This window comes from Bos grunniens, chromosome 1 (genome assembly GCF_055505025.1).
Source record: "Bos grunniens cultivar Pamir isolate PY7600 chromosome 1, Bosgru_T2T1.0, whole genome shotgun sequence".
NCBI lineage: Eukaryota > Metazoa > Chordata > Mammalia > Artiodactyla > Bovidae > Bos > Bos grunniens.
The window spans coordinates 63,846,428-63,869,865 of record NC_141165.1 but is presented as its reverse complement, the minus strand read 5'-3'; the positions used below and the strand labels follow the sequence as shown (position 1 = coordinate 63,869,865).

General features: G+C 34.0%; 1 protein-coding gene and 1 pseudogene across 4 annotated transcripts in view; one reads left to right on the top strand and one right to left on the bottom strand.

Moving 5' to 3' along the window:
* Positions 1-23,438, bottom strand: part of NLGN1 (neuroligin 1) — a 969,997-nt gene that overhangs the window by 527,515 nt on the left and 419,044 nt on the right. For 3 of the 4 annotated variants that reach the window (XM_086394734.1, XM_086394727.1, XM_086394719.1), the window contains exons 3-4: positions 6,633-6,692; positions 545-697 (exon numbers count right to left, since the gene is read on the bottom strand). In XM_086394734.1, the coding sequence (XP_086250860.1) occupies positions 545-697; positions 6,633-6,692 (213 nt within the window). The remainder of the gene's footprint in view (positions 1-544; positions 698-6,632; positions 6,693-23,438) is intronic. The other variant, XM_086394739.1, reaches the window with a different exon arrangement.
* On the top strand, positions 19,882-20,527 carry LOC147379549 (peptidyl-prolyl cis-trans isomerase A pseudogene; annotated as a pseudogene).

Here is a 23,438-nt window from a genome sequence, read left to right as displayed (position 1 = left end):
TGTTTTGCAAATCAAATAATTCAACAAATGACATCTAAACAAAATATTTCTAATTACATGTGATAAGCTAAAAACAAACCAACACAGCAAAGGCAATCATTTCCCAAAGCTAGTCCATACACATATTCTTGAAGAGAATATAAACTAGTTTCTACGTTCCTGGCAAACCTCAGCCAATTTTATAGCATTGTAAAAAAGAAATGCAGAAGAGAGAAAAATCTGTCCAGAAACTAATTCTTCTTAAGAAAGGCCCTGCCATTGCTGCTTTTCACATTTCTATACAGCCAAGCTAAGAAGAGCATTCTTCAACAATGTGAATAATGTCATTACCTTTTATCATTAAATATCAAAACTAACCCTAGCTGTCTTTTGTCAAGTAATTTATGAATATTTATAGAATTAATTGAAAATATAAAAAATTTTGCTTCAAAATCAGCAAACATAGAACAATGAGTGAAAGGAAGCAAAGCAAAAAAAAACAAATCAAAACAAAATTATCATATCTTCATGGAATGATGCTGAAAAAAAAACAGAAACTTCTTACCGAGTACCCCAAGTCGATAGTTGACTGTGATGACGATCACATTGCCATAACTTGCCAAGACACTCCCATCATATAAATTTCCAGTCCCTTCCATATATGAGCCACCATGGATGTATACCATCACTGGTTTGGGACCCCCACTGTCCCGAATATCTGAAAAACAAATGATTGGCAACTGTTCTTATCCTCTACATGCATAATGAAGCAGAGAATATATTTTCCAATTTAGAAACAAGAGGGCATGATGTTAAAATAATTCTTTAAATTGTTGTCTTCGTTAAAGTGTTTCTTAAGCAACTTGTATTAAGATCTATTGCTGAAAAAAGCAATGAATATTTGTTGTTTTCTTTCTAAAATTTTGTTAAATATTATAAAACTGAATTACAAAATTTGGGATAATTGCAAGTAGGTGTGAATTTCAGTGCTATTTTTAATTGATTTCTGATGTGACTAGTATTGAAATAATAGAATGATAATGATTCTTAAAACTTCTTTTAACAATTGTTTAGACCGCCTTTGGAATTTATGAGCTAAAAACTAAGGACAATGCTATCACTGCTATTATGAATAAAACACTCTTTTCCCCATCTTAATTAATGTAAAGATTCATATTGAATGCATCATAATTACACTGAATAACTTATGCTCCAATTTGAGAACATAATTATAACATTATATTTTACAGAATTTGAAAGAAGTATCATTTAACTATTCAAGTACTATCAGATGAATTGCAGGCAATAGAGTGCAAAAATCTATATTTTTATCTTTGTTGCATTTAGGGGACTTTCATTCAAATGATATTTTTCAGTTCCATTCAAGTCATCTGTTCATTCAAATTACCCTTATCCTTTGAAAGAAGAAAACTGACTGACACTTTGACTCTATGATTTTGTCATGTAGACATTAGAGAAAATAGAGCTAAGTTCAAGTGAACAATTCTAAAGTTTAGAGTGATGTTGAAGTGATTTATACAGTTCTAAATTTTAATCAAATATATTTGCTTTTCTAAGATACTTTACCATGATTATGTAGCTTTCAACAGGGTCTAGAAATAATATATAAGGGAAACACTGGATAATTTTAAATGGTAAAAAATGTACTAATTTCTAGAGACAAAAAATGCTAAACTGTATATTGGTTAACATTGGAAGTGAAGTCACTCAACCGTGTCTGATCAATGGACTGTAGCCCACCAAGCTCCTTCGTCCATGTGATTTTTCAGGCAAGAATACTGGAGTGGGTTGCCATTTTCTTCTCCAGGGGATCTTCTTGACCCAGGGATCAAACTTGGGTCTCCTGCATTGTAGGCAGACTCTTTACCATCTGATCAACCAGGGACTGCATACTGGTTAACAAGGTTTTAACTGTTATATAAATTGAAATATTATATGTGTACATATATCTGTATGATTATGAATATGTACATACTTGAAACACTATTATATAATAGCCCATGATCTCTTCTACCCACAATTGAAACCAAATTATACCAAGTGTGTAATCTTTCTTTTTTAATGTTAATAGTAATAAAGTATCATTTAATATGGCTTTGTTTCTTTGCTTTTGACATATTTTATCAAACAAATCCCCTACATCATAACAATTGAGGTTTCAGCTTTCAGAATAGACTAATATGATACAAACTCATTGAAAAAACTAGTGATAATTTAGAGGCTGCTTTACATTGTTGTTTTTAAAAAAATAAGGTGACAAGCAGAAATGTGTCAATTTTTCTACTATAATAATCATTTTTTTCAATGAAAATCATTGTAAAATCAGGAATTGTAGCTCAACTTCTTAGTCCAGATTTTCAAGTTGGAGAAATAGCTAATTGCAGAATTTAGAGACATTTTTAAATGTCTAGTTTAAATTTGACTTAATATCTAGTATCAGTGTGAGTTTACCATACTCTCTCCTCCCCACAAATGTGTACTTGAGAAGTGTCTTTAAGTGGTGAGAGGAGGATACTCTGACATAAAAACCATCTACTAGACACACCCTACATTTAGTGAAAAAACCTAAATGTATTTTCTCCTTAAATCCACGAGAGGGAAATCATATTCACTCATTTGTAAGACTTGGGGGGCTCATAGAGATGTTAGGCTTATAGAAAGAAACAATTCTGAAATTGTCAAACTCTCCTCCTTAAATGCCTGTTCACTGCACACAGTTTTAGCTTATTTTTCTAGTATGTCTGGCACCGAAGAAGCAATAATAAATTATTAAATCAAAATCATTAACTGACTATTCACAGCAGACACTGTACTTTGCTAATTGTATGCTTGGAGGTAGCACAGAGGGAGGCTGTTTCAGAATTCTTCTTTAATTAAAATTACATAGAATTACAAAGCACCAACTGTGAACAGTAATGAAATCTTGGTAGAACCATTCTGTTCACCTGGAAAACAATATAGGCACACATTGAGAAGACCTGCCACATCTTATACACCTAATATAGCAGAATGGAGTAGACAGTGCCAGAATACACTGAAAATATGACAATAGATTCTAGGAGGGATTCTAAGTGGCATCTCTCTAGTTTTCTTTGAAAATTAGACTTGAAAGGATTACTGATTGATTGGGCTGATTTTAATTTCCAATTTGTCTTTCCAAACTTCTCAATGATTTCAACTTTGCTTAAGTACTTGAATGTGTCCAGCAGCTCTTTTCCAGAAAGTTCTATAAAATTCTAATGCTGTGTTCTAAACAATATTTATTTTTGTTTGAAGTAACCCTGAAGTTAATGCTAGGTAGTATATTAATCACCAACATAGGCAACACTCTTGTACATAAAAACTCAATACTGCTAATAATAAGTTTGGGAAATGCCATATTACATTCCCATACTACAGAACAATTGCTAACTTTTGATAGTGCTTTATCAGAGTGGCTCACCTTTAGTGGCTCATTAAAAACTTTACTTTTGATAGCATTTTATCATAGGGTCCATCTTAGATTTTACTTTTCTTCATAGTCTACAGGTCTTTTCTGATGTAAATATAAATAGTAAATTGTTCAACTATAATAAAAATAACAACATAACAATAAAGGTAGACAGTTTAATATAAATATAAATTTTGATTTTATAAAGAACTAGACTCTATAAATGAAATTGATATACCAGATAACCTACTATTGAATACTATCAACTAATGCCATCATTTTAATAATAAAATTTGGAATAGCCACGTGGTCTTGAGTGCAAATATATCAGGTGTAATAATTAATAATGAATTTCTTAGAGCCATATTGTCCCTCTACTTTGTCTCATACGTTCCCTTAGAAATTAAATGCATTTCACCTAAGATATCTGACTTTGCCTGAACAGCTGCTACTGACCTCACTAAAATCAAAAGAATACTCTCAGAGACTAAAACACTAGGTCAGGTTTAGTAAAACTACAAATATTCCTAAAGTATGCTTATATTTTCTGTTATTTACAATGTCTTAAAGTTTTGCTAAGCATCTAGGTCTTTGAACTAAGGGAGAAGAAATACTATACACTACTGATTATTTTTATTCTAAAATTTTTACAGTAAAAAAATTTTTTTCAAGTTATAAAAGAATAAACTGGAAACTGAGTAGGTATCTTGATTTTAAATTTTAGTAACTATTTTATCTTTCTGATAAATCAAAAATTTAAGCCAATGTAGCAAGTGCCAATAGCTCTAGAGCAGTCAATTGGGATTTATTCTTGCCTGACAACCAATATTTGAAGTCATAATTTCCTTTAACAGTCCTGGTGAATAATTATTAGTCACATAAGTACTTGAACATGTTTACTGGTTTCTTTTTTCTTAAAGGATTCATGAAGTTTTTAATTGCCCATCATTTAGAATTTGGGGGCATCTAACGCAAAGAGTCTGACACGACTGAGAGACTAAACTGAACGAATTTAACATTGGGGGTATTGCCTGAATCAAATCTTTCCCTGATACATTTAAAGACATTTCAAGAAATTTTTTGCCCTCTACTCATTTGATGAACCTCAATTATTATTCAAAGGTTTTTATCCTGGAGGGTATTTGAATTTATCCTTATCTGCTAAACAATTACCCAAACAACACAGAGGAATAAGAACTTGGATTGATTTCTTGGACTCTACACTTATGAGTCTTTAAAAATATTTACTGATTTGGTAACTCTTAGGATAACTGGCTTAATACTCAACCTAAATACTACCTGCCAATTTAAGTTGGGGTTTAGGATATTTTTAATGCCTATTTGAAAATGTTAAGTATGCTTCAAATTATGTCTATGAGATATACTTACATTTACAGGGCTTAGTTCACTGTGGTTGTTCAGAGGTATCACTTGTAAACATGTAAATATCTTACTTGATGCTGTTTTACCAAAAGCAAAACAAAAGTAGCACATAAAATCAGCCATCAAAATATTTTTTTAAATGGGATATGATATAAACAAACATTGTGAGTATTCTGGGAAAATTTGGAATTACAAAGTTACATCAAGGTCCCCAAGTGTAAGCTGTTTTCATAGAGCACTAGGAACAACAACCCACGTCCTCAAGGTGAATAAATATCTTTGATGTTTTAATTCTTCAGATTTCCAACAGGGTTTAAAAAAATCACAATTTGTATTTTGATATTATAAATTTATTTTTAGCTATTTAGCATTAAAAATGACAATCTTGGGCAGCTATAAAGACTTATTTCAAGTATAATGACTGTGTTGTATTTAACATTTAACCCACTGGTAGTATTCATGGCAAATGAATATTTAATCAAATGTCATAAATTTCATTTAATCAAAATAATTCTTAAATTTTATAAAAATATTAACATCTAATAAATTTTTTAAACATTTAATAATTTGTTTCTATAATTTTCTATTCTGAAGTAGTTTATTAAATGTATATATCTTAATGAAAAAATCTCAATTGTTTAGTAAGAACACATTCATAGTTGTTCCTTATGGAACTAGCACTTCTGCTGGCCTGTGTGTGGATTATCTTGTTTTGGAAAATCTTTCTTACCACATTATTGTTTTCATGAGATTTAATTTCCAAGGTTCTGGGAATTATTTTTAAACCTAGGATTATATTAGTCATTTCTATAAGAATCATAACTAGGGTGGCATTAAAAAAATTAATTGGAGGCAAAATCATAACTAGGGTGGCATTAAAATAAAAAAACTAATTGGAGGCAAATGAACTGAAAGACTCAATGGGCCTCTCTAGACACTCCATTTAATACCAGGTAAAGGTACATAATGGAATGAGAGATCTCAAATCAATCTAGTGAGTACTTACATGTACAGAGTATATCAGAATTGTAAGTCATAAGAAAATTGGAAAGAGAAAATAATTTTGATATTAGTATAGTATGAAGACATTATTACTTATAGTTAGCAATAATCTGAAATTCAGAATATTTTACTTGCCCATCTTCAAATTATGTGCCTTTGATATTAAAAGATATTCATTTAATCTTCTCAGAGTTCTTAAGTGGTTAAGTAAGGTTTACTACAATTATCTAAATAGGTGTATGCCTTTTACATCCATATCATTTTATTATTGATGTAATATTTAAGCACATAAACACAAAACAGTATTTTTTTAACCTAAATTATATTGCTCAAGAAACACTTTATATCAGCTTTTAGCTTGTCCTTCACGTTATTAGGTGTGTTTTTTTTTAAACAAATATAAAATGTCAAAATGAAACATTTTGTATTGGGTAAAATATTTACATAGATTAGAAAACATGCAAAAGGCGTACAAAGAGACTACAGGGAAGAGATTGTTAGTTCAAAGAATATGGACAAGTTTCAGTCAAAATGTGGAATGAAACATATCAAAAGTCAGTTCAAGAAAACAACAACAAAAAATGCCCCTCTTTTTAAAACGTTGTAATGGTTGGCATCAAAATCAAAATTTAACATTCATTTTTTAAAAAATTAAAAATGTATATTCATATGTAACAACAAGCAAGAAGACAAAACACATCAAAAACGGGAATTAAAAACAACTCTTCAAAAAAAGACAAGAAGCAAAAAAATAGAAAAGGGTGGAAAAAGTGATTGAGGCCCTTGTCATGCAAATAGATTGGGTGGAGAAAAATACCTTCATCTTCAGCACCGTCATTATCACCTAAATCATCTGTCTGTTTCTTTGTAAGGGGACCTAGGATTGAGAACGGAGAAATGGAGGGGAAAAAAAAAAAGACAATTCAAGAATAAACAAGACTGAGGGGAAAAAATAAGTGCAAATACTAAAATTCTCAAGGACTATTTCCAAAAAGCATGGGGGAGTGATTATATCAAAGTTGGTTATCTATTTTGTTAAAAAAAAAAAAAAAATTCCCTTTCCCCAAAATATCTCAGATTTGGCTTGTGAATATATCCAGCATAAAAAATACATATGGTTTGAAAGTCACATCATAAGCAAAGGAAATGATTTTTTTTAATACCAACTGCATACAAAAAAAGTAAACAGTTTTATTAGCTGAAAGAATTTAATTTATTCAGTGTCTTTTCTAATTTGAATTGGTGACAACAACAAAGAAAGTAGGCCAAACTCATTCATTAATTTGGGACAATATAATACCATTAGGGAAAACAGAGATATAAAAATTTTTAGGGTTTTTTCTTTTCTTTTCTTTTTCTTCTGTTTTATTGTAAAAGCATTAACACTTAGGTTTTACGCATTTTTATGTCATACATTTTTCAAAACTGTGATTTTTTTTAAAATTACTTGTCATTACACAAATATTTCCCCATGTGTTTTGATTAAAAAGTAGCCGTGGATTTAAAACCTTTGCAACTTGCACAAATGTATGAAAAAATAATCTCATCGTTTGGTAGAACAAAGGTACCACTGTAGAAGTCAGTGTTCGTAATTAAGGCAGTTACAGAGTCAGGGCTTATATTTCATAATCAGTTTAGAAATATAACGAATTATGCCCTAGTGCAATTTCATGCCCAGTGTAGTTATTTATAATGGGTCATGTTTTAGGATAATAATTGTATTAAAATACTGTGAATGTTTAATAAATGTTTTATTATTCTTAACAATATTAATTTGCTAAGAATAAAGTAGGACACCAAAGGGGAAGTCAAAGACCATATGAAAGTAATTTTAAGCATCACATAATTGACATATTCAGCACACAAAAAAGCATGTGAAGCCCTACATTTCTTTTTGTTTCCACAACCATTTAATTTGTATGGCATTTCATAATCCTCATGCAAAAAGCAATCATTACAAACACATAACACCCAAGTTAAAAGACAGCCAACCACATAACCATAAGCAAGAGAATTTTGTCATGCATAAAATAACAGCTATAGAAAAAGGAAGGAAAAAAAGAGGACTGAACACCATATGTCGATTTTAATAATATAAATAGTAAAGAAGCAGGCATTAATTCTAAGCACACTTGATAGGAAGGGACTGTTAAACATTTTGAGAAAGATTTCTAAGTCTTTTCAGCGATTACCATGTATTGTTTGTAATTCAAAACTACATTTAATATCACAGCCTTCAGAGAATAAAAAACACCATCCCAGGAAACGGAAAAAAATGAGACATATATAAGTATCATCAGCTCAGGGGGACAGCCTTGAAAAATAGGAATAACTGACAAAGATCAAAAATTGGAAATAGAGAAATTGATGATGTAACAGAAGGGACCCATTGATAACTCAATTGTAATGTCATGGTTTCAAGGCCATTCCCAATACAAGGGAGCTCTACATAGTAGATTAAATGGTAAATTTCATAGTCCTGCAAGTAATCATTCCACTGAGAAGAAAAACTAGATGAAAGCAATAGTTTACAATTAGCACTCCTTTGCAAGTTCACAGAAATCAAAATTTCTTGAATATAACCCTGTTTAAATGAAGAAAGTGTCCTCAGTATTATATGATGTTCATGCAACAATGTTGCTGCATTTCTGAAAAATAGAAAAACATTAATTTCGATTTTAAAATTACTGTATCAGAACTATATTTGAAATATTGAATATCTTACACCATGTAAAATATTAGACTTAGAAATATGTTTAACACTTCTGTAATTACCTAAAGGAATAAATTAATAAACCTCAACAAATATATTTTCTTGCATTTCTATTTTCAAGGACACCATATAAAAATTATGGTTTTATTTACCAGTTAACAACACAGATTAAAGTACAGGATAGTTTCTTATTGATGCCAAAATACATCTGTTTTCCAATTTTAGCTAAATTACTTAATTTGCTTAACTCTTGGCTATATTAGGAAACCTTTAGTGTACGTTTGTTTTGAGGTGGAATGTGGCCAGGGTAGTTCTCAGGTTGTGCTAGAGCAGCACTTTGTTACATGGAAGACAGGTTTCATAAGCAGCCTTTGAATCCAGCTAGTCAAGTGTAACTGAGAAGGCAATGGCACCCCACTCCAGTACTCTTGCCTGAAAAATTCCATGGACGGAGGAGCCTGGTAGGCTGCAGTCCATGGGGTCGCTAAGAGTTGGAAATGACTGAGCGACTTCACTTTCACTTTTCTTTTTTTTTTTTCCCTTCTTTTTTTTTAAATTTTATTTTATTTTTAAACTTTACATAATTGTATTAGTTTTGCCAAATATCAAAATGAATCTGCCACAGGTATACATGTGTTCCCCATCCTGAACCCTCCTCCCTCCTCCCTCCTCCCTCCCTATACCATCCCTCTGGGTTGTCCCAGTGCACTAGCCCCAAGCATCCAGTATCGTGCATCGAACCTGGACTGGCAACTCGTTTCATACATGATATTTTACATGTTTCAGTGCCATTCTCCCAAATCTTCCCACCCTCTCCCTCTCCCACAGAGTCCATAAGACTGTTTTATACATCAGTGTCTCTTTTGCTGTCTCGTATACAGGGTTATTGTTACCATCTTTCTAAATTCCATATATATGCGTTAGTATACTGTATTGGTGTTTTTCTTTCTGGCTTACTTCACTTTCATGCATTGGAGAAGGAAACGGCAACCCACTCCAGTATTCTTGCCTGGAGAATCCCAGGGACAGAGGAGCCTAGTGGGCTGCCATCTATGGGGTCGCACAGAGTTGGACACGACTGAAGCGACTTAGCAGTAGCAGCAATGTGAGCTCAAATTTTTCTTTGCTAAATTGTTATTTCAATAATTTTTGGAGACAAACGTAAACCCTATCACAATTACATTAAGTGTGTGGCTCTATATCTCTCTTGGAAGATATCTTTCTTTCTCTTCTTAGGGTGCCCAAGGCAATTTACATGATTTGGGAAATCATTCAGGTTCTACAGCCAAGAGTCAGTAGTTTTAATACTTTACACACACACAAAATTGTTAGCTCTTGGTCTAAATGAAATAAGATAGCAAAAAAATTTTATTAACACAATATCTCCCAGTTGTCTGCATGGCGAACATAGTTCTCAGTTGCTATCTGCCTCTGGGTCTATATTAGTAGATATACCAGGGAAATGATACTATGTCTGTGGGAGAACTTTTCCACACAGGGCATGGCTGAACCAGCTTTGTGCTACATTATTTATAATCACTTTTCATATTCAGAAAGTTGCAATGATCTTAACTGATGTGAGATAATGATTACAAACATACATGGAACATCTTTTACTGTGGCAAATCTGAAGGGTTAGAAACATACAGATACTGCTTCAGCATCATGAACAGATGAGGGCATCATTATTCAAAGGAAGTGTTAAGCCACTTTCTCAACTAAAGAATTCCATTTACTGAATACTATTTGAGAAAAAAGAAAGTGAACTCACTCAGTCGTGTCCAACTCTTTGAGACCCCGTGGACTGTAGCCTACCATGCTCCTCTGTCCATGGAATTTCCCAGGTGAGAGTACTGGAGTGGGTTGCCATTTCCTTCTCCAGGGTATCTGCCTGACCCAGGGATCAAAGCCGGGTCTCCCGCATTGCAAGCAGATGCTTTGCCATCAGAGCCACCAGGGAAACCCTGGTGAATACTATTTAGTAGGTTTTATTTAAAATTTTCTTGTTGGATATTAAATTGTTTCCACATTGCGGATTTCAGTAGCATTTTAGATTTTAGTGGGTCAAGTACAGTTGGGTTTTCTTAACATCAAGAATTTTTTACACATCTGATTTTTTGAAGGGTACCTGGGAAGAAGGGCTGATAATTTTCCAGCAAGAAAAAAAAAAGGATTATAAAAAGAAAGAAAACAGATTTCCTTTATCTTATGTGCCTAAAGGCACTGAGAACAAATATCTGAGAGGTTTTGGGTTGCAAACTGAGAAACTAGAGTAAATATGTTTATGGATTATAGAAATATCTCTACATGATCTCAAGATTCATCATTCCCAAGCTGGAAAGAAAACCATTTCCTTGATCTCTCTTCTTTCTAGAATATTAGCAACTCTGTCTCACTTTTCCTTTATTTCAATCTGTTACTGTTGATGTAATTACTGATGCTTAAAAATTTTAAGTAGAAATATTTTAAGGGGTAATTGTCATTCATTTTCTAACAAAAACAGGCAACCACTATTTAGACACCATGCATTCCAGCAAGTTGATCACCATGATTTCCTCAAAGGGCAAAACATTTACTGTTCATCATAAATAACAATCATTATCAACATTCCAACCACAGCTTATGCTTCTTTTAAACTACAAATAGTGCATCTTCAAAACCAGCAGTTTAAATGGGCATCTTAAATCACCAAAGTATAAAGGAAATGAGTCCTCTAAAACCTGAGTGTGGAAGTGATTTATTCTATATTGAAACTCCATAGGGTCTGTCCTCCTTGAGGAACTCACTCATAACTCTTATGAGAGTTAATAGGAAAGCAGATCGCATGTCTTTTAGAAATGAAGTGAGAGTAATTACTATATTTTATATCTCCCACAGCCAATAAATAGATTCAGCGATGAAACAATAGGACTAAGAAAGGTACAGGAACGTCTAACCATGAACTTTGAACTCATTTAAATCCAAAATAGTTCCTTTTCCATTAACGTAAGTATAATTCAAAGCATCATCCTTTACAAAAGATGCATGATGCATTCTTACATTTCAGAATCTGACCACAGTGCCTTTTATATTTTGAAAAAGGAATAAAAATATCAGCATTTCTCTGTAGTTAACTGTAGAATAATTATGAGCACCGAAATAATTATTATCCACCCACATTAAGGCTGCTTTTTATCATTCCCTTTGATGAAGGTCTAATATACTTTAAGTCTCAAATACATTAGAACTGATTATAAATTCCTTCATTACAGGTTCAATTCAGCAGAAGTTATTCATACTTTGTGTCACACATATCTGCAAAAAAAGGCAAGCAGGTTGAGGGTATCACTAGCTTCTGATTCAGAAAGCTGTCCATGAGAAATGTGTCCTTCTTAAGAGAATACGTGTGGAAATTTTAGAATTATTGAGAGCTCCCGGCTCCAGTGAGTCCCATCATCATGGAGATGGAGAACCCTCGCTAAAGACACTGCTGTACTCTTTCCCCACCCTCTTTACCCAACAGCCTTTGAGGTACACTGACTGTAAAAGATTCCTAAGGCAGTTTCCACAGAATGGGAAAATCTAAGAACGTAGTCATTGTTGTTTTGGAGCCACTGGAAGCTGGCTAAATCTTTTCAGGGATGTTGTTAGGACAAATTTATTTACAAAACTAAGATCAAGGATGTAAAAATCTAACTATGTCTGAAGAATATATGGAGGACAACACTAGACTTCAATACATTTTAAATAAAAACAAGTATATTATTATATCTGATTTTTTCCAAATTGATAAACATTTAAATACAATGACTTTAAAAATCAAATATCACAACAATTGGTGTCATTGAAAAGGTATTAAATTTTACCCACTGAAATTTATTCTATTTAATATAACTGCAATATATATCTCTTAAGAATGTAGAAATGCGGGAAAGTAATTGACTTGGAATAATACTCATTAATTTACTAACACTATACTACTTAAAGTTATCACTCTTCTTAAACAATCGATTATATGAACATGTATCAAAATATTATACCAAAAATATTTTCCTGAAAAATTTTCAATTAAAAAATATTTTTGAATAATGCCATAAATCCACATTATGGTAAAATTAAAATGTAATGCAAACAGCTGTAATGAGATACTAGAAGCAAACTTTGGAACAACTGATAGTTTTCAAAGAATCCATCTATTGTGCAAATTTTGATAGCACTAATATGCCATTCATGACGTTTCAGTATCCTTTAGGTAAGCTGACTGTTTATGGTAGTGGTTCATATGTACACATGCTATGGAAATTGATTTCCAAGGTTATGAAAGCAGTAGCATTCTCTATATTTACCCTTGTGTTTGAAGAAATTGCCAATATGAACACAAAACATATTCCCTCAGACAGTTCTTTAGGGAAGAATACAGATGAAAACATGATGTTTGGGAAAAAAAGAGACACTGTTGTTAGAATCCAGAAACAGAGGAAGAACAATTTTGGTCCCAGAGTGTTCTAAATAGTGTTCTTAGTGTTTTAAATAACACTGAACTGAAGAAGTACTTATTTATATTTATATGAAAAGTGAGTTTTTTCTTCATAAAATTACTTTGACTGTAACACTTTAAAGTCAAAAGCAATCCTGTCTAAAATAAAAATGATAAGATCTGGGAGAAAATTTTTAACTAGATAAAAAGTAAACTAGGTTAACCCCTAATCTGAGCATCACCAAATTTATACATGCTCATTTTATTTTTTAACACCATATTTGTTTGATTTAAAAAAAAATGCACATGCAATATTGCATAGCTTGAAGAATGTCAGAATAATGTTCCTTTCCCATCTGGGACAATGTGGCTGTCTGCTATATAAACCCTTCAGTACTTTGTGAGGATACATTCTGTACTGCCCTAGCTTTCCACATATTATCCAGAGATGTACTTGGAGTATGATGAGGATACAAGTGCCATCAGATGCTCAGAGATATCTCAACTTGGCTAGATGATTGGGATGGCATCAATAGTCCAACTTCCCTCTCATGGCTGCCAATATTCAGTCATTGAACAAATGTTTAATATATTATGTTCCGTCCTCTAGATATACGGTGGGCAAAAAAGCAAGACATTTGCCCTTATGAAAATTCCTTTTGTGGAGAAAGAAACACTGAACAAATAATCACACACATAAGTGCATATTCAAAAACTGTGTTAAGGATATTAAGTCTTGATGTTACCAGATGTTATACAAAGGGATCTGGTTGAGCCCAGGCAGTTTTCACTGAATAAGTGCAGTGTAGCCTGATTACTGAAGGATAAGTGAGTACTAAGCAGGAGAAAAAGCTGCAAATGGGTAAGTAGTGTGGGAAGATGTTCGACAGAAAAATATAGTACATGCAAAGTCTTAAAATGAGAAGGAAACTAAAGGTCAGTGTGGCTGCCAACTATGGTGTAGAACAGAGTAGTGAGTGATGACAATGAAGAGACAGACAGGCATCATTCCGAGCATGCAGCTCTTTCAGCCTGGGGAATTTTTTTCTTAATCCTAAAAGCAACATGAAGCCATTTAAAAGATTTAAGCACAAACTGATAAACTCTGCTCTATTTGAATCTTAAACAGAAAATCAGAAAGAGGCAAAGTCATTCTAATAAATATGACAGAGGAAACTTTATATAGGTTTTGGATTATATTTTTTATCAGACAAAAGTAGCTATATGTCACCAAAAAATGAAATCTAAGATACTAGCATATCTGAGATTTTATAAATATTTTAAAGCTTTCTATTAAATCCATACATGGATTTATTTTGCCTGAAAATCAACACACAGAAAATTAATATATCCTAATTATTCTTATATTCATAGAAAAATATAGCCCACAAGCTTATTCCTTTTTGGAGATTTCATTCCCATCTCAGTATATCAGGATGGCCAGCATGTCTACCTCAAAGTCAGTTTTAACTCCTATCATAGGTTTTGCTTTTTCTTTGTTTCTAAACTATAAATCTAGAAATAGTCTTGAACCATTCCTTCTTCCTCCCTTTTGCCTTAACCAGACTTCATTAATTTTTCAAGAGAAATTTTGTTCCTGTCACCTTTCCCCCAAACTATTACTAGCCTGGTCTGTGGCCACCGTTGCCGCATGCTTGAATTATTCTAGTAGTCTTATAGTTGCTCCCACTGTTGTCCAGACTCTAGACTGTCTCCCAAGTCATCCTGTAGTCCATAAATCTTCAAAGTAGTAGATTACAATAGTTGTGAACCAAAAAAGAAGATTTAATAATTATCGTCAACTAAAATGTACACACATTCAACTCTTTCTAAGACTAAAATTGCAAGCACTCCAAGGGAATGGGAATGTGAAAGCATGTACAGCAATTTTGTACTGTGAGTTTTAAAATAGTTTTAAAGACAGATGAAAACTAAACATAGTTTAACACTCATTTTGATGTTTTAGAAATTCATGAGCAAAAATACGATTTTTTAAAATTCAAAATGGAAACAAATCATGTAAAATATGTTTTTTAAATACAGTTCAGATTAGTGTTTATTAAACACTATTTTCGTTGTTTCACTACTCTGTTTAAAAACATTTACTATCTCCTTATTCTGTATTATCTTAGACTAAATGCCCAAGAGTGAACCATAAGACACTCCTATTCTTTCTAGATTTCATCTTTTCATTCTACTGCTTTCCAAAATAAATCACATCTGAATTCTAATAAATATTTAAAGAGGAGCTAACACCAATTCTTTATAAACTCTCCCAAAAAAGAGAAGAGAATGCTTCAAGATTCATTATGCCAAGCCAGCATTACTCTGATATCAAGATCAAACAAACAGACTACAGAAAAGAACAGTACAGGAATATCAGAAAAAGTATCAGAAAAAGAAAAGTATAGGAATATCCCTGATAGATGTGGATGCAAAACTCCTCAACAAAATTTTAGCAAACCAAATTCAACAATATATTAAAGGGAATCACGTACCATGATTGAATGGGATTTATTCAAGGATTTATTGAACCATTCAAGGATGATTCAATATTCACAAATTAATGTGATGATATCACATTAATAAAGTAAAAGATATAAGTTAAAGATCATCTAAATAGATACAGAAAAAGTACTTGGAAAGATATTAAGTATCTTTTCATGATTAAAAAAAAAAAAGAAACCAAAAAAAAAAACTTTTGTCAAATTGTAAACGGGTAGGTATCTCAGCCTAACAAGCGTTCTGTATAACAGACAAGTGTATAGGTAAAATCATATTCAGTAGTGAATTACTGAAAGCTTTCCTCTAAGATCAGAAACCAGAAAAGGATGCTTATTTTCACCACTTTTTTCAACATAGTATTTGAAGTTCTATCCAAAATAATTAGCCAAGAAAAAGAAATAAAATATATCCATCATATAAGAGTAAGCAAAAACTATCTACTTGCAAATGACCTGATATCATATATATAAACCTTTAAAGTTACCAGCCAAAAAATTGTTAACATTAATAAACTATTTCAGTAAAGTTTCAGAATATAAAATCAATATATAAAAATCAGTTGTGCTTCTATAGCAATGAAATATAAGAGAATTTATGAAAACAATCTGATATATAACACCATCAAAAAATTAAAATTCTTAGTAATACATTTAACCAAGCAAAATATTTATACAGTAAAAATTATAAGACATTGATGGAAGAAATTGAAGAGGACTCAAATAAATGGAAAGATATTCCATGTTCATAAACTGAAAGAATTAATATTTTTAAAAAGCCCATACTAATTGAAGGGATCTACAGATTCAGTGCAATACCTATCAAAATTCTAGTGACATTTTTCACAGAAATAGAACAAAAAAATTCTAAAATTTGTATGAAACCTCCAAGATTCCAAATAACTCAAACACTTTTGAGAAAGAATAACAAAGCTGGAGGTGTCACACTTACTGACTTCAAATTGTATTACAAAGCTACAGTAATCAAACAGTATGCACTCATATAAAAAATAGATACACAGATCAGTAGAACAGAATAAAGACTCCAGAAATAAAAACATGCATAAATGGTCAATTAATTTTCAACAGTGGAGCCTAGAATATACTATAGAGAAAGGAGAGTTTCTTCAATAAACAATTTTGGGAAAACTGGACAACTACATGCAAAAGAATGAAATAAACCCCCATCTTACATCATACACAAAAACATAATAATACATTATTAAAAATATAGTAATAATACATTTATTATAAAAATTAATAATACATTAATAAAAACTCACAATGCATTGTGACTTGAAAAAAAATATGAAACATTAAACTCCTAGAAGAAAACATCTTTGTCATTGATCTTAACAATGATTTTTTTTTAATCTGATACCAGAAGACAACTAAAGCAAAAATAAACAAGTGGGACTACATTAAACTGAAAAACTCTGCACGGAAAGGAAACGATCAATAAAACCAAAGACAACCTATGGAATGGGAAAAAACAATTGTAAACCCCATATCCAATAAGAAGTCAATGTCTTAAAATGTATAAGGAACTCATTCAACTCTGTAGCATACAACAATAAAAATATTCAGAACGTGAATAGACATTTTTCCAAAGAAGACCTACAAATTATAAACAGGTACATGAGAAAGTTCTCAGCATCAATAATCATCAGGTTAATGTAAATCAAAACCACAATTAGATATCACCTCACCATCTCTTAGGATGTCTCTTATCAAAAAGACAAGAGATAACAAATGCTGGAGAGAATGTAGAGAACAATGAACCCCTATACACTGTCAGCAGGAATGTAAATAGGGACAGCCATTATGGAAAGAGTATGGAGGTTTCTGAAGAAGTTAGAAGTTGAAGTACCATATGATTTAGCAATCCCTCTTCTAAGTATACATCCAAAGGAAATGAAATCATTATCTCAAAGAGATGTCTGTACTTCCATGTTCATAGCAGCATTATCCACAAATAACAAGGTATGGAAACAAGCTAAGTGCCCATTGGCACATGAATGGACAAAGAAAATGGAGTGTATATATTTACCACCCCACCCTTTAGTTAGTGTGTTAGTCATTCAGTCATGCCTGACTCTTTGCGATCCCATGGACTGTAGCTCGCCAGGCTCCTCCGTCCATGGAGTTATCCAGGCAAAAATACTGGAGTGAGTTGCCATTTCCTTCTCCAAGGGATCTTCCCGACCCAAGGATGGAACCCAGATCTCCTGCACTGCAGGCAGATTCTTTACCATCTGAGCCGCCAGGGAAGCCCATATATACACACAATAGAATATTACTCAGCTTCAGAAAAGAAAGAAAGAGTCTGCTTTGTAGTAAAATGGATGAACCTGGGGGGCATTATGCTAAGTTAACAAACCAGAAAGACAAATAGACAAATATTCAGTTCAGTTCAGTTCAGTCGATCAGTCGTGTCCGACTCTTTGCGACCCCATGAATTGCGGCATGCCAGGCCTCCCTGTCCATCACCAACTCCCAGAGTTCACTCAGATTCCCATCCACCAAGTCAGTGATGCCAACCAGCCATCTCATCCTCTGTCGTCCCCTTCTCCTCCTGCCCCCAATCCCTCCCAGCATCAGAGTCTTTTCCAATGAGTCAACTTTTCGCATGAGGTGGCCAAAGTACTGGATTACTTTGCCAACAAAGGTCCGTCTAATCAAGGCTATGGTTTTTCCAGTGGTCATGTATGGATGTGAGAGTTGGACTGTGAAGAAAGCTGAGCGCCGAAGAATTGATGCTTTTGAACTGTGGTGTTGGAGAAGACTCTTGAGAGACAAATATTACATGGTGTCAATTAACACATGGAATGCTTAAAAGTCAAATGTATAGAAAAAATATAAAAATAAGTGGTAGGGTTTGCAAGGTCTGGGAGTGGGAGAAATAGAGAAGGGTAAAAACTTTCAGTTATAAGATGAAGATGGTTTGAGGATCTAATGCACAACATGATAACTACAGCCTTAGGTGATAACAGTGTACTGCATAACTGAAATTTTTAAGAGAGCATAAGTTAAATGTTCTTACCAAACATATGTGAGGAAAAACCAAATAATAAAAATAGAATGCTTCTCTTCCCACTGTAAGTCTCGTCACTATTTCACAGAAGCGCACTCTTGCACTCACATCTTGGGTGTTTTATCCCATAGCATTAATTCTTTAAAGTTCTATTTATAATAAACTCAGAGAGGAGAAAATGAGATGGATATCATAGGGCATCTCCTCAACAATAATATGGAAAAAGTTTTTACCCTGAAAAAAGGAGTACTACTGTATTTTTCTGCCTCAACTGCTGTATTCGGGATATGAACTACAGGTAGTTCTATATGCCTCAGCAAGACCTGATTGTGAAAATACCTTGATTCATGGACATCACTCTATTTTAGGTCCATGAGTTAGATAAATAAATTGAGGCAGTAATTATTAAGATCCTATTATCCAAGTGGGTCTCACTGGGAAAGAAACCAGTGAAGCAAGTCCTCTAATGCTGAAGTCCTAGGTAAGCCTAGTGGCTGAATGTGTGTTCCTGAGATGACTACGTGAGTTTCCAGTCTCCTGCATGCCTGTCCTTGTTAATCATCTGTGATCCCCAATGAAGCAGTTTTACTCTTTCTACTCCATGTACTCAAGCCCACAGGGGTTGACTCTCTCTTACCATGTGATCTCGAATCTGTTGGGGACACAGTTCTGTGCTTTCTCACCTGATGTAATAAATGTCAAGTTTACACTGGATACTGTAGAAACACTTCTGAATCCAGTGATCAAATGGCCAGATTCATAGGGCAGACACTAGAGCTGGAAAGGGACCCTACTGAGTGACTATCAAATCCTCGCTTCACAGGTCCTCAACAAAACGAAAGTAGAGCGTGAAATGACTTTACCTGGCCCCAGAGCTGGTCAAAAGCAGCGCTAGGTCAAGATTTCAGGTTTCTTACCTAACGAGCTCCTTTAAAATAAGCCACATGGCAATAAAGGACAAGCAGGAAAATGGAAAAACTGAGTGTGGAAGTATCAGATATAATATAGATATTTTTTAAATAAACCACAAACTGATAGACTTATCATAATTATATTACAACTAAAAGCCTTTAGGACTTCCCTAACCAGTATTTTATTTAGAAGTCATTGAAATTAAACTTTAAATAAAAATAAATATTTACAGAAACACCTTTAAATGGAAAAACCAGAAAAAATATTAAAAACAAGCCGATAGACTAGGAAGGACGAAGATCACAGAATTTAAACAAAATAAGTAATGTAACTTAAGAGGGACAACTTCCTCACATTGAATATTATTAGTAAACTAAATTGCTATGGAATAATTTAAGTGCAGACAAATGAAGTATTCAACCTGACTTAAAAGAGGAGCAAGAGGCCTTGTAGACACAGCCACCCCAGAGCCTCCTGTGCTGTCTAGCCATGGTCAACCCCACCATGTTCTTCGACATCGCTGTCAACAGCGAGCCCTTGGGCCATGTCTCTTTCAAGCTGTTTGCAGACCAAGTTCCAAAGACAGCACAGTGGTGACTTCACACGCCATAATGGTACTGGTGGTAAGTCTAGCTATGGCAAGAAATGTGATGATGAGAATTTTATCCTGACACATACAGGTCCTGGAATCTTGTCCATGGCAAATGCTGGCCCCAACACAAATGGTTCCCAGTTTTTCATCTGCACTGCCAAGACTGACTGGTTGGATGGCAAGCATGTGGTCTTTGGCAAGGTGAAAGAAGGCATGAATATTGTGGAAGCCATGGAGCTCTTTGGGTCCAGGAATGGCAAGACCAGCAAGAAGATCACCATTGCTGACTGTGGACAAATCTAATAAATTTGAATTGTGGTTTACTTAACCACCAGACCACTCCTTCTGTAGCCCAGGAGGGTACCCATTCACCCCCATCTGCTTGAAATATCCTATAATCTTTGTGCTCTCACTACAGTTCTTTGGGTTCCATATTTTCCTTATCCCCTTCCAAGTTTAGATGGATTGCAAAGTTAAATTTATGATTATGAAATAAAAACTAAACAATTAAAAAATAATAATAAGAGCAAGAGCAGCTAGGGCTAATGCACAGCCTTATAGGCCAATGAAATAGTGAAATGCTCTGTTGTTCAGTCACCCAGTCGTGTCTCTTTGTGATCCCAAGGACTGCAGCATGCCAGGCCTCCCTGTCCCTCACCATCTCCCAGAGTTTACCCAAGTTCATGTTCATTGCATAGGTGATGCCATCCAGACATCTCATCTTCTGAAGCCCTCTTCTCCTTCTGCCGTTGATCTTTCCCAGGATCAGGGACTTTTGCAATGAGCCGTCGTGCAGATTAGATGACCAAAATACTGGTGCTTCACTTTTAGCATCAGTCCTTCCAGTGAATATTCAGGGTTGATCTCCCTTAAGATCAACTGGTTTGATCTCCTTGCTGTCCAAGGAACTTTCAGGAGTGTTCTCCAGCACCACAGTTGGAAGACATCAATTCTTGGGCGTTCTGCCTTTTTTGTAGTCCAGAAAATGCTCTGTACAGGTCAGCAAATTACTTGTTGTCTAGAAACCTCTACTCTAGCACCTCAGATGCTTTAGCTCTAGCCCCTTCCCCAGATGTCCTCAATGTAGCAGATTTAAGAAACTAAAGGATTGATGCCTGGCACAGCAGGGGGCTCCCAGCACCAAAAGACATCGCTATATAGGCTGATAGTCTTTCTAACTAGACAATTTATATTTTAAATATTACCTCTGGACTAATCTGAAAGACATTTCTAAACCCAGAAGCCTATGACTCTAAAATGTATTTCCTAAAATACACAGTAATACTTTTTGGTATTGTGAATGTGTTTAGAGACAGATATGTGTGTGTGTGTGTATGTGTTTCATTGTTTGTTGTTTGCTGTTGTTCAGATGCTAAGTCGTGTCCAACTCTGCAATCCCATGGCCTGTAGCCCACCAGGCTCCTCTGTCCATGGGTTCTATACACAAGAATAGTGTAGTGGGTTGCTATTTCCTTCACCGGGGGATCTTCCAGGACCAGAGATCGAACTAGCATCTCCTATATTGGCAGGAGGATTCTTTACCATAAACCACCAAGAAGCCTGTATATATAGGTTTAGAGACAGATACATACATACATATATATATATAAAGGTTCAAATACTGACTCTTTCATGTGCCAATTGTGTAACTTTGGACATGTTTTTTAACTTCATAGATTTCTTAGCAGCCCAATGCCAATGCCCCTTAAATATTGTTGTAATAATTAAGGCACCTAGGAAAGGGCTTAACATAGAGAAGTTTGGTTAAATTTTTGCTTGTCTTTCACCTCTCTCCTATCCATTGACTCAAAACAAATTCTTAATATGCACACACATACACACACACTCACACATATACTTCCTTTCATAACAGGTTCTAAAGAAAAAGGACTTAGAATTAGGTCATTCCCACTCAGTCATCTACCAGCTATGTGACTTTTGCAATGTTCTTATGCTCTGTATTACTCAAGCATCTTTAAATATAAAGCTGGAAAATGTCAACAGAATAGAATCCAGTAAGACTGTTAAAGTACTTCTGCACCTAAGAACAATTTTCCTATTATCTATAATGACAATATGCCAGAAATAGCTTTCTGGATGATCTTGTGTCTAACAAATAATGGATTTTCATATATTTTTAACAGTTAGGCTAAGCCAAGAAGTTCAGCATACTGATTAAAGTAGAGGTTCTAGAACTCTGCTATCTAGTTCAAATCCTGCCTTGGCTAATTACAAGTTCTGTGATCTTAATTTCTCTATTTCTTCATTTCTTGGTTTGTAAAATAAGGATATTAATAAGGACAGCTACCTATGAAGTTGTTATAAGAACTAGTCAAAAATATCAAATTGCTTATCTGATACAATGTAAATAGGCAACCAAAATACTAGCTATTGTAGTGAAGTAGGTGGTATTATCTTTACTTAATAGTTTAAGAAATAGAAACTAATGAACTTGTTCAAGAAAACTGACACTATATTAACTACTCCACATGGTTGATCACACTGACTCCTCATAACTATTTCAAATCCCAGGATTATTATTATTCTGTTAACAGGTGAGTTGGAGAGGGAGTCTACAGAATAGAAAAATAACAAATTAGTCCAGTATCTTTTTCTGTAAACAGGGAGCCAGGATGTGGACCCAGATCTGTATTATTCTGAAACTCATACCATCAGGACTATTCTGTGCCCTCACAGAATATCACAAAAATGTTTTAAAAATTGCATTTAGGGATATCAATAGAATAGCAGTTAAAATCCAAGAGAATCTCAATGAGATGGATATCTATATCTGAAATCTGAGACTCCTCACTCACTCTCCTTCTAATCTGTTACAGGGCATAGATGCATTGAAATGATGAAGAAAACAGTAAATGAAACAATTACAACTGAGGGAAAGTAGAGCATAAGATATGCTGAGTAACTCTTCTATGGTAGGAGGAAAGAGAAACAAGACTGTATACACAGGATTAAAAAAAATAAAGACATGTGTGAGTACTGTGCTCTGCAGAAGGAAGGAGTCTCATAGATGTCCTGTCCCTAACAGAGACATTGAGTATGCAGGAAACTAGCTTTATACAAGCAAGGCAGCCTGGAAGAAGTCGGGAAGCATGATCTATATAGATGGAGAATATCACATTTGAACCAAATCTGTTACTTTGACCCAGGGCTATGGACCCCACAGGTACATTAGAGCCTAGATGAAGCTATGAACAATTGCTCTCACAGTACCCAAAGGCCTTACAGGCATGAGATGGTTCACCGCAAAATGACACCTGCCAGGATCTGTAGTGAAAGAGCCCACATTAGTAACAAAAGAACTAGGTTTTAGGTTGAACTCCACCATTTATTTAATTTGTGTGACGCTGTTCAACTTACTTCACATCTCTAAACCTCCCTTGCTTTAGCTGTAGAA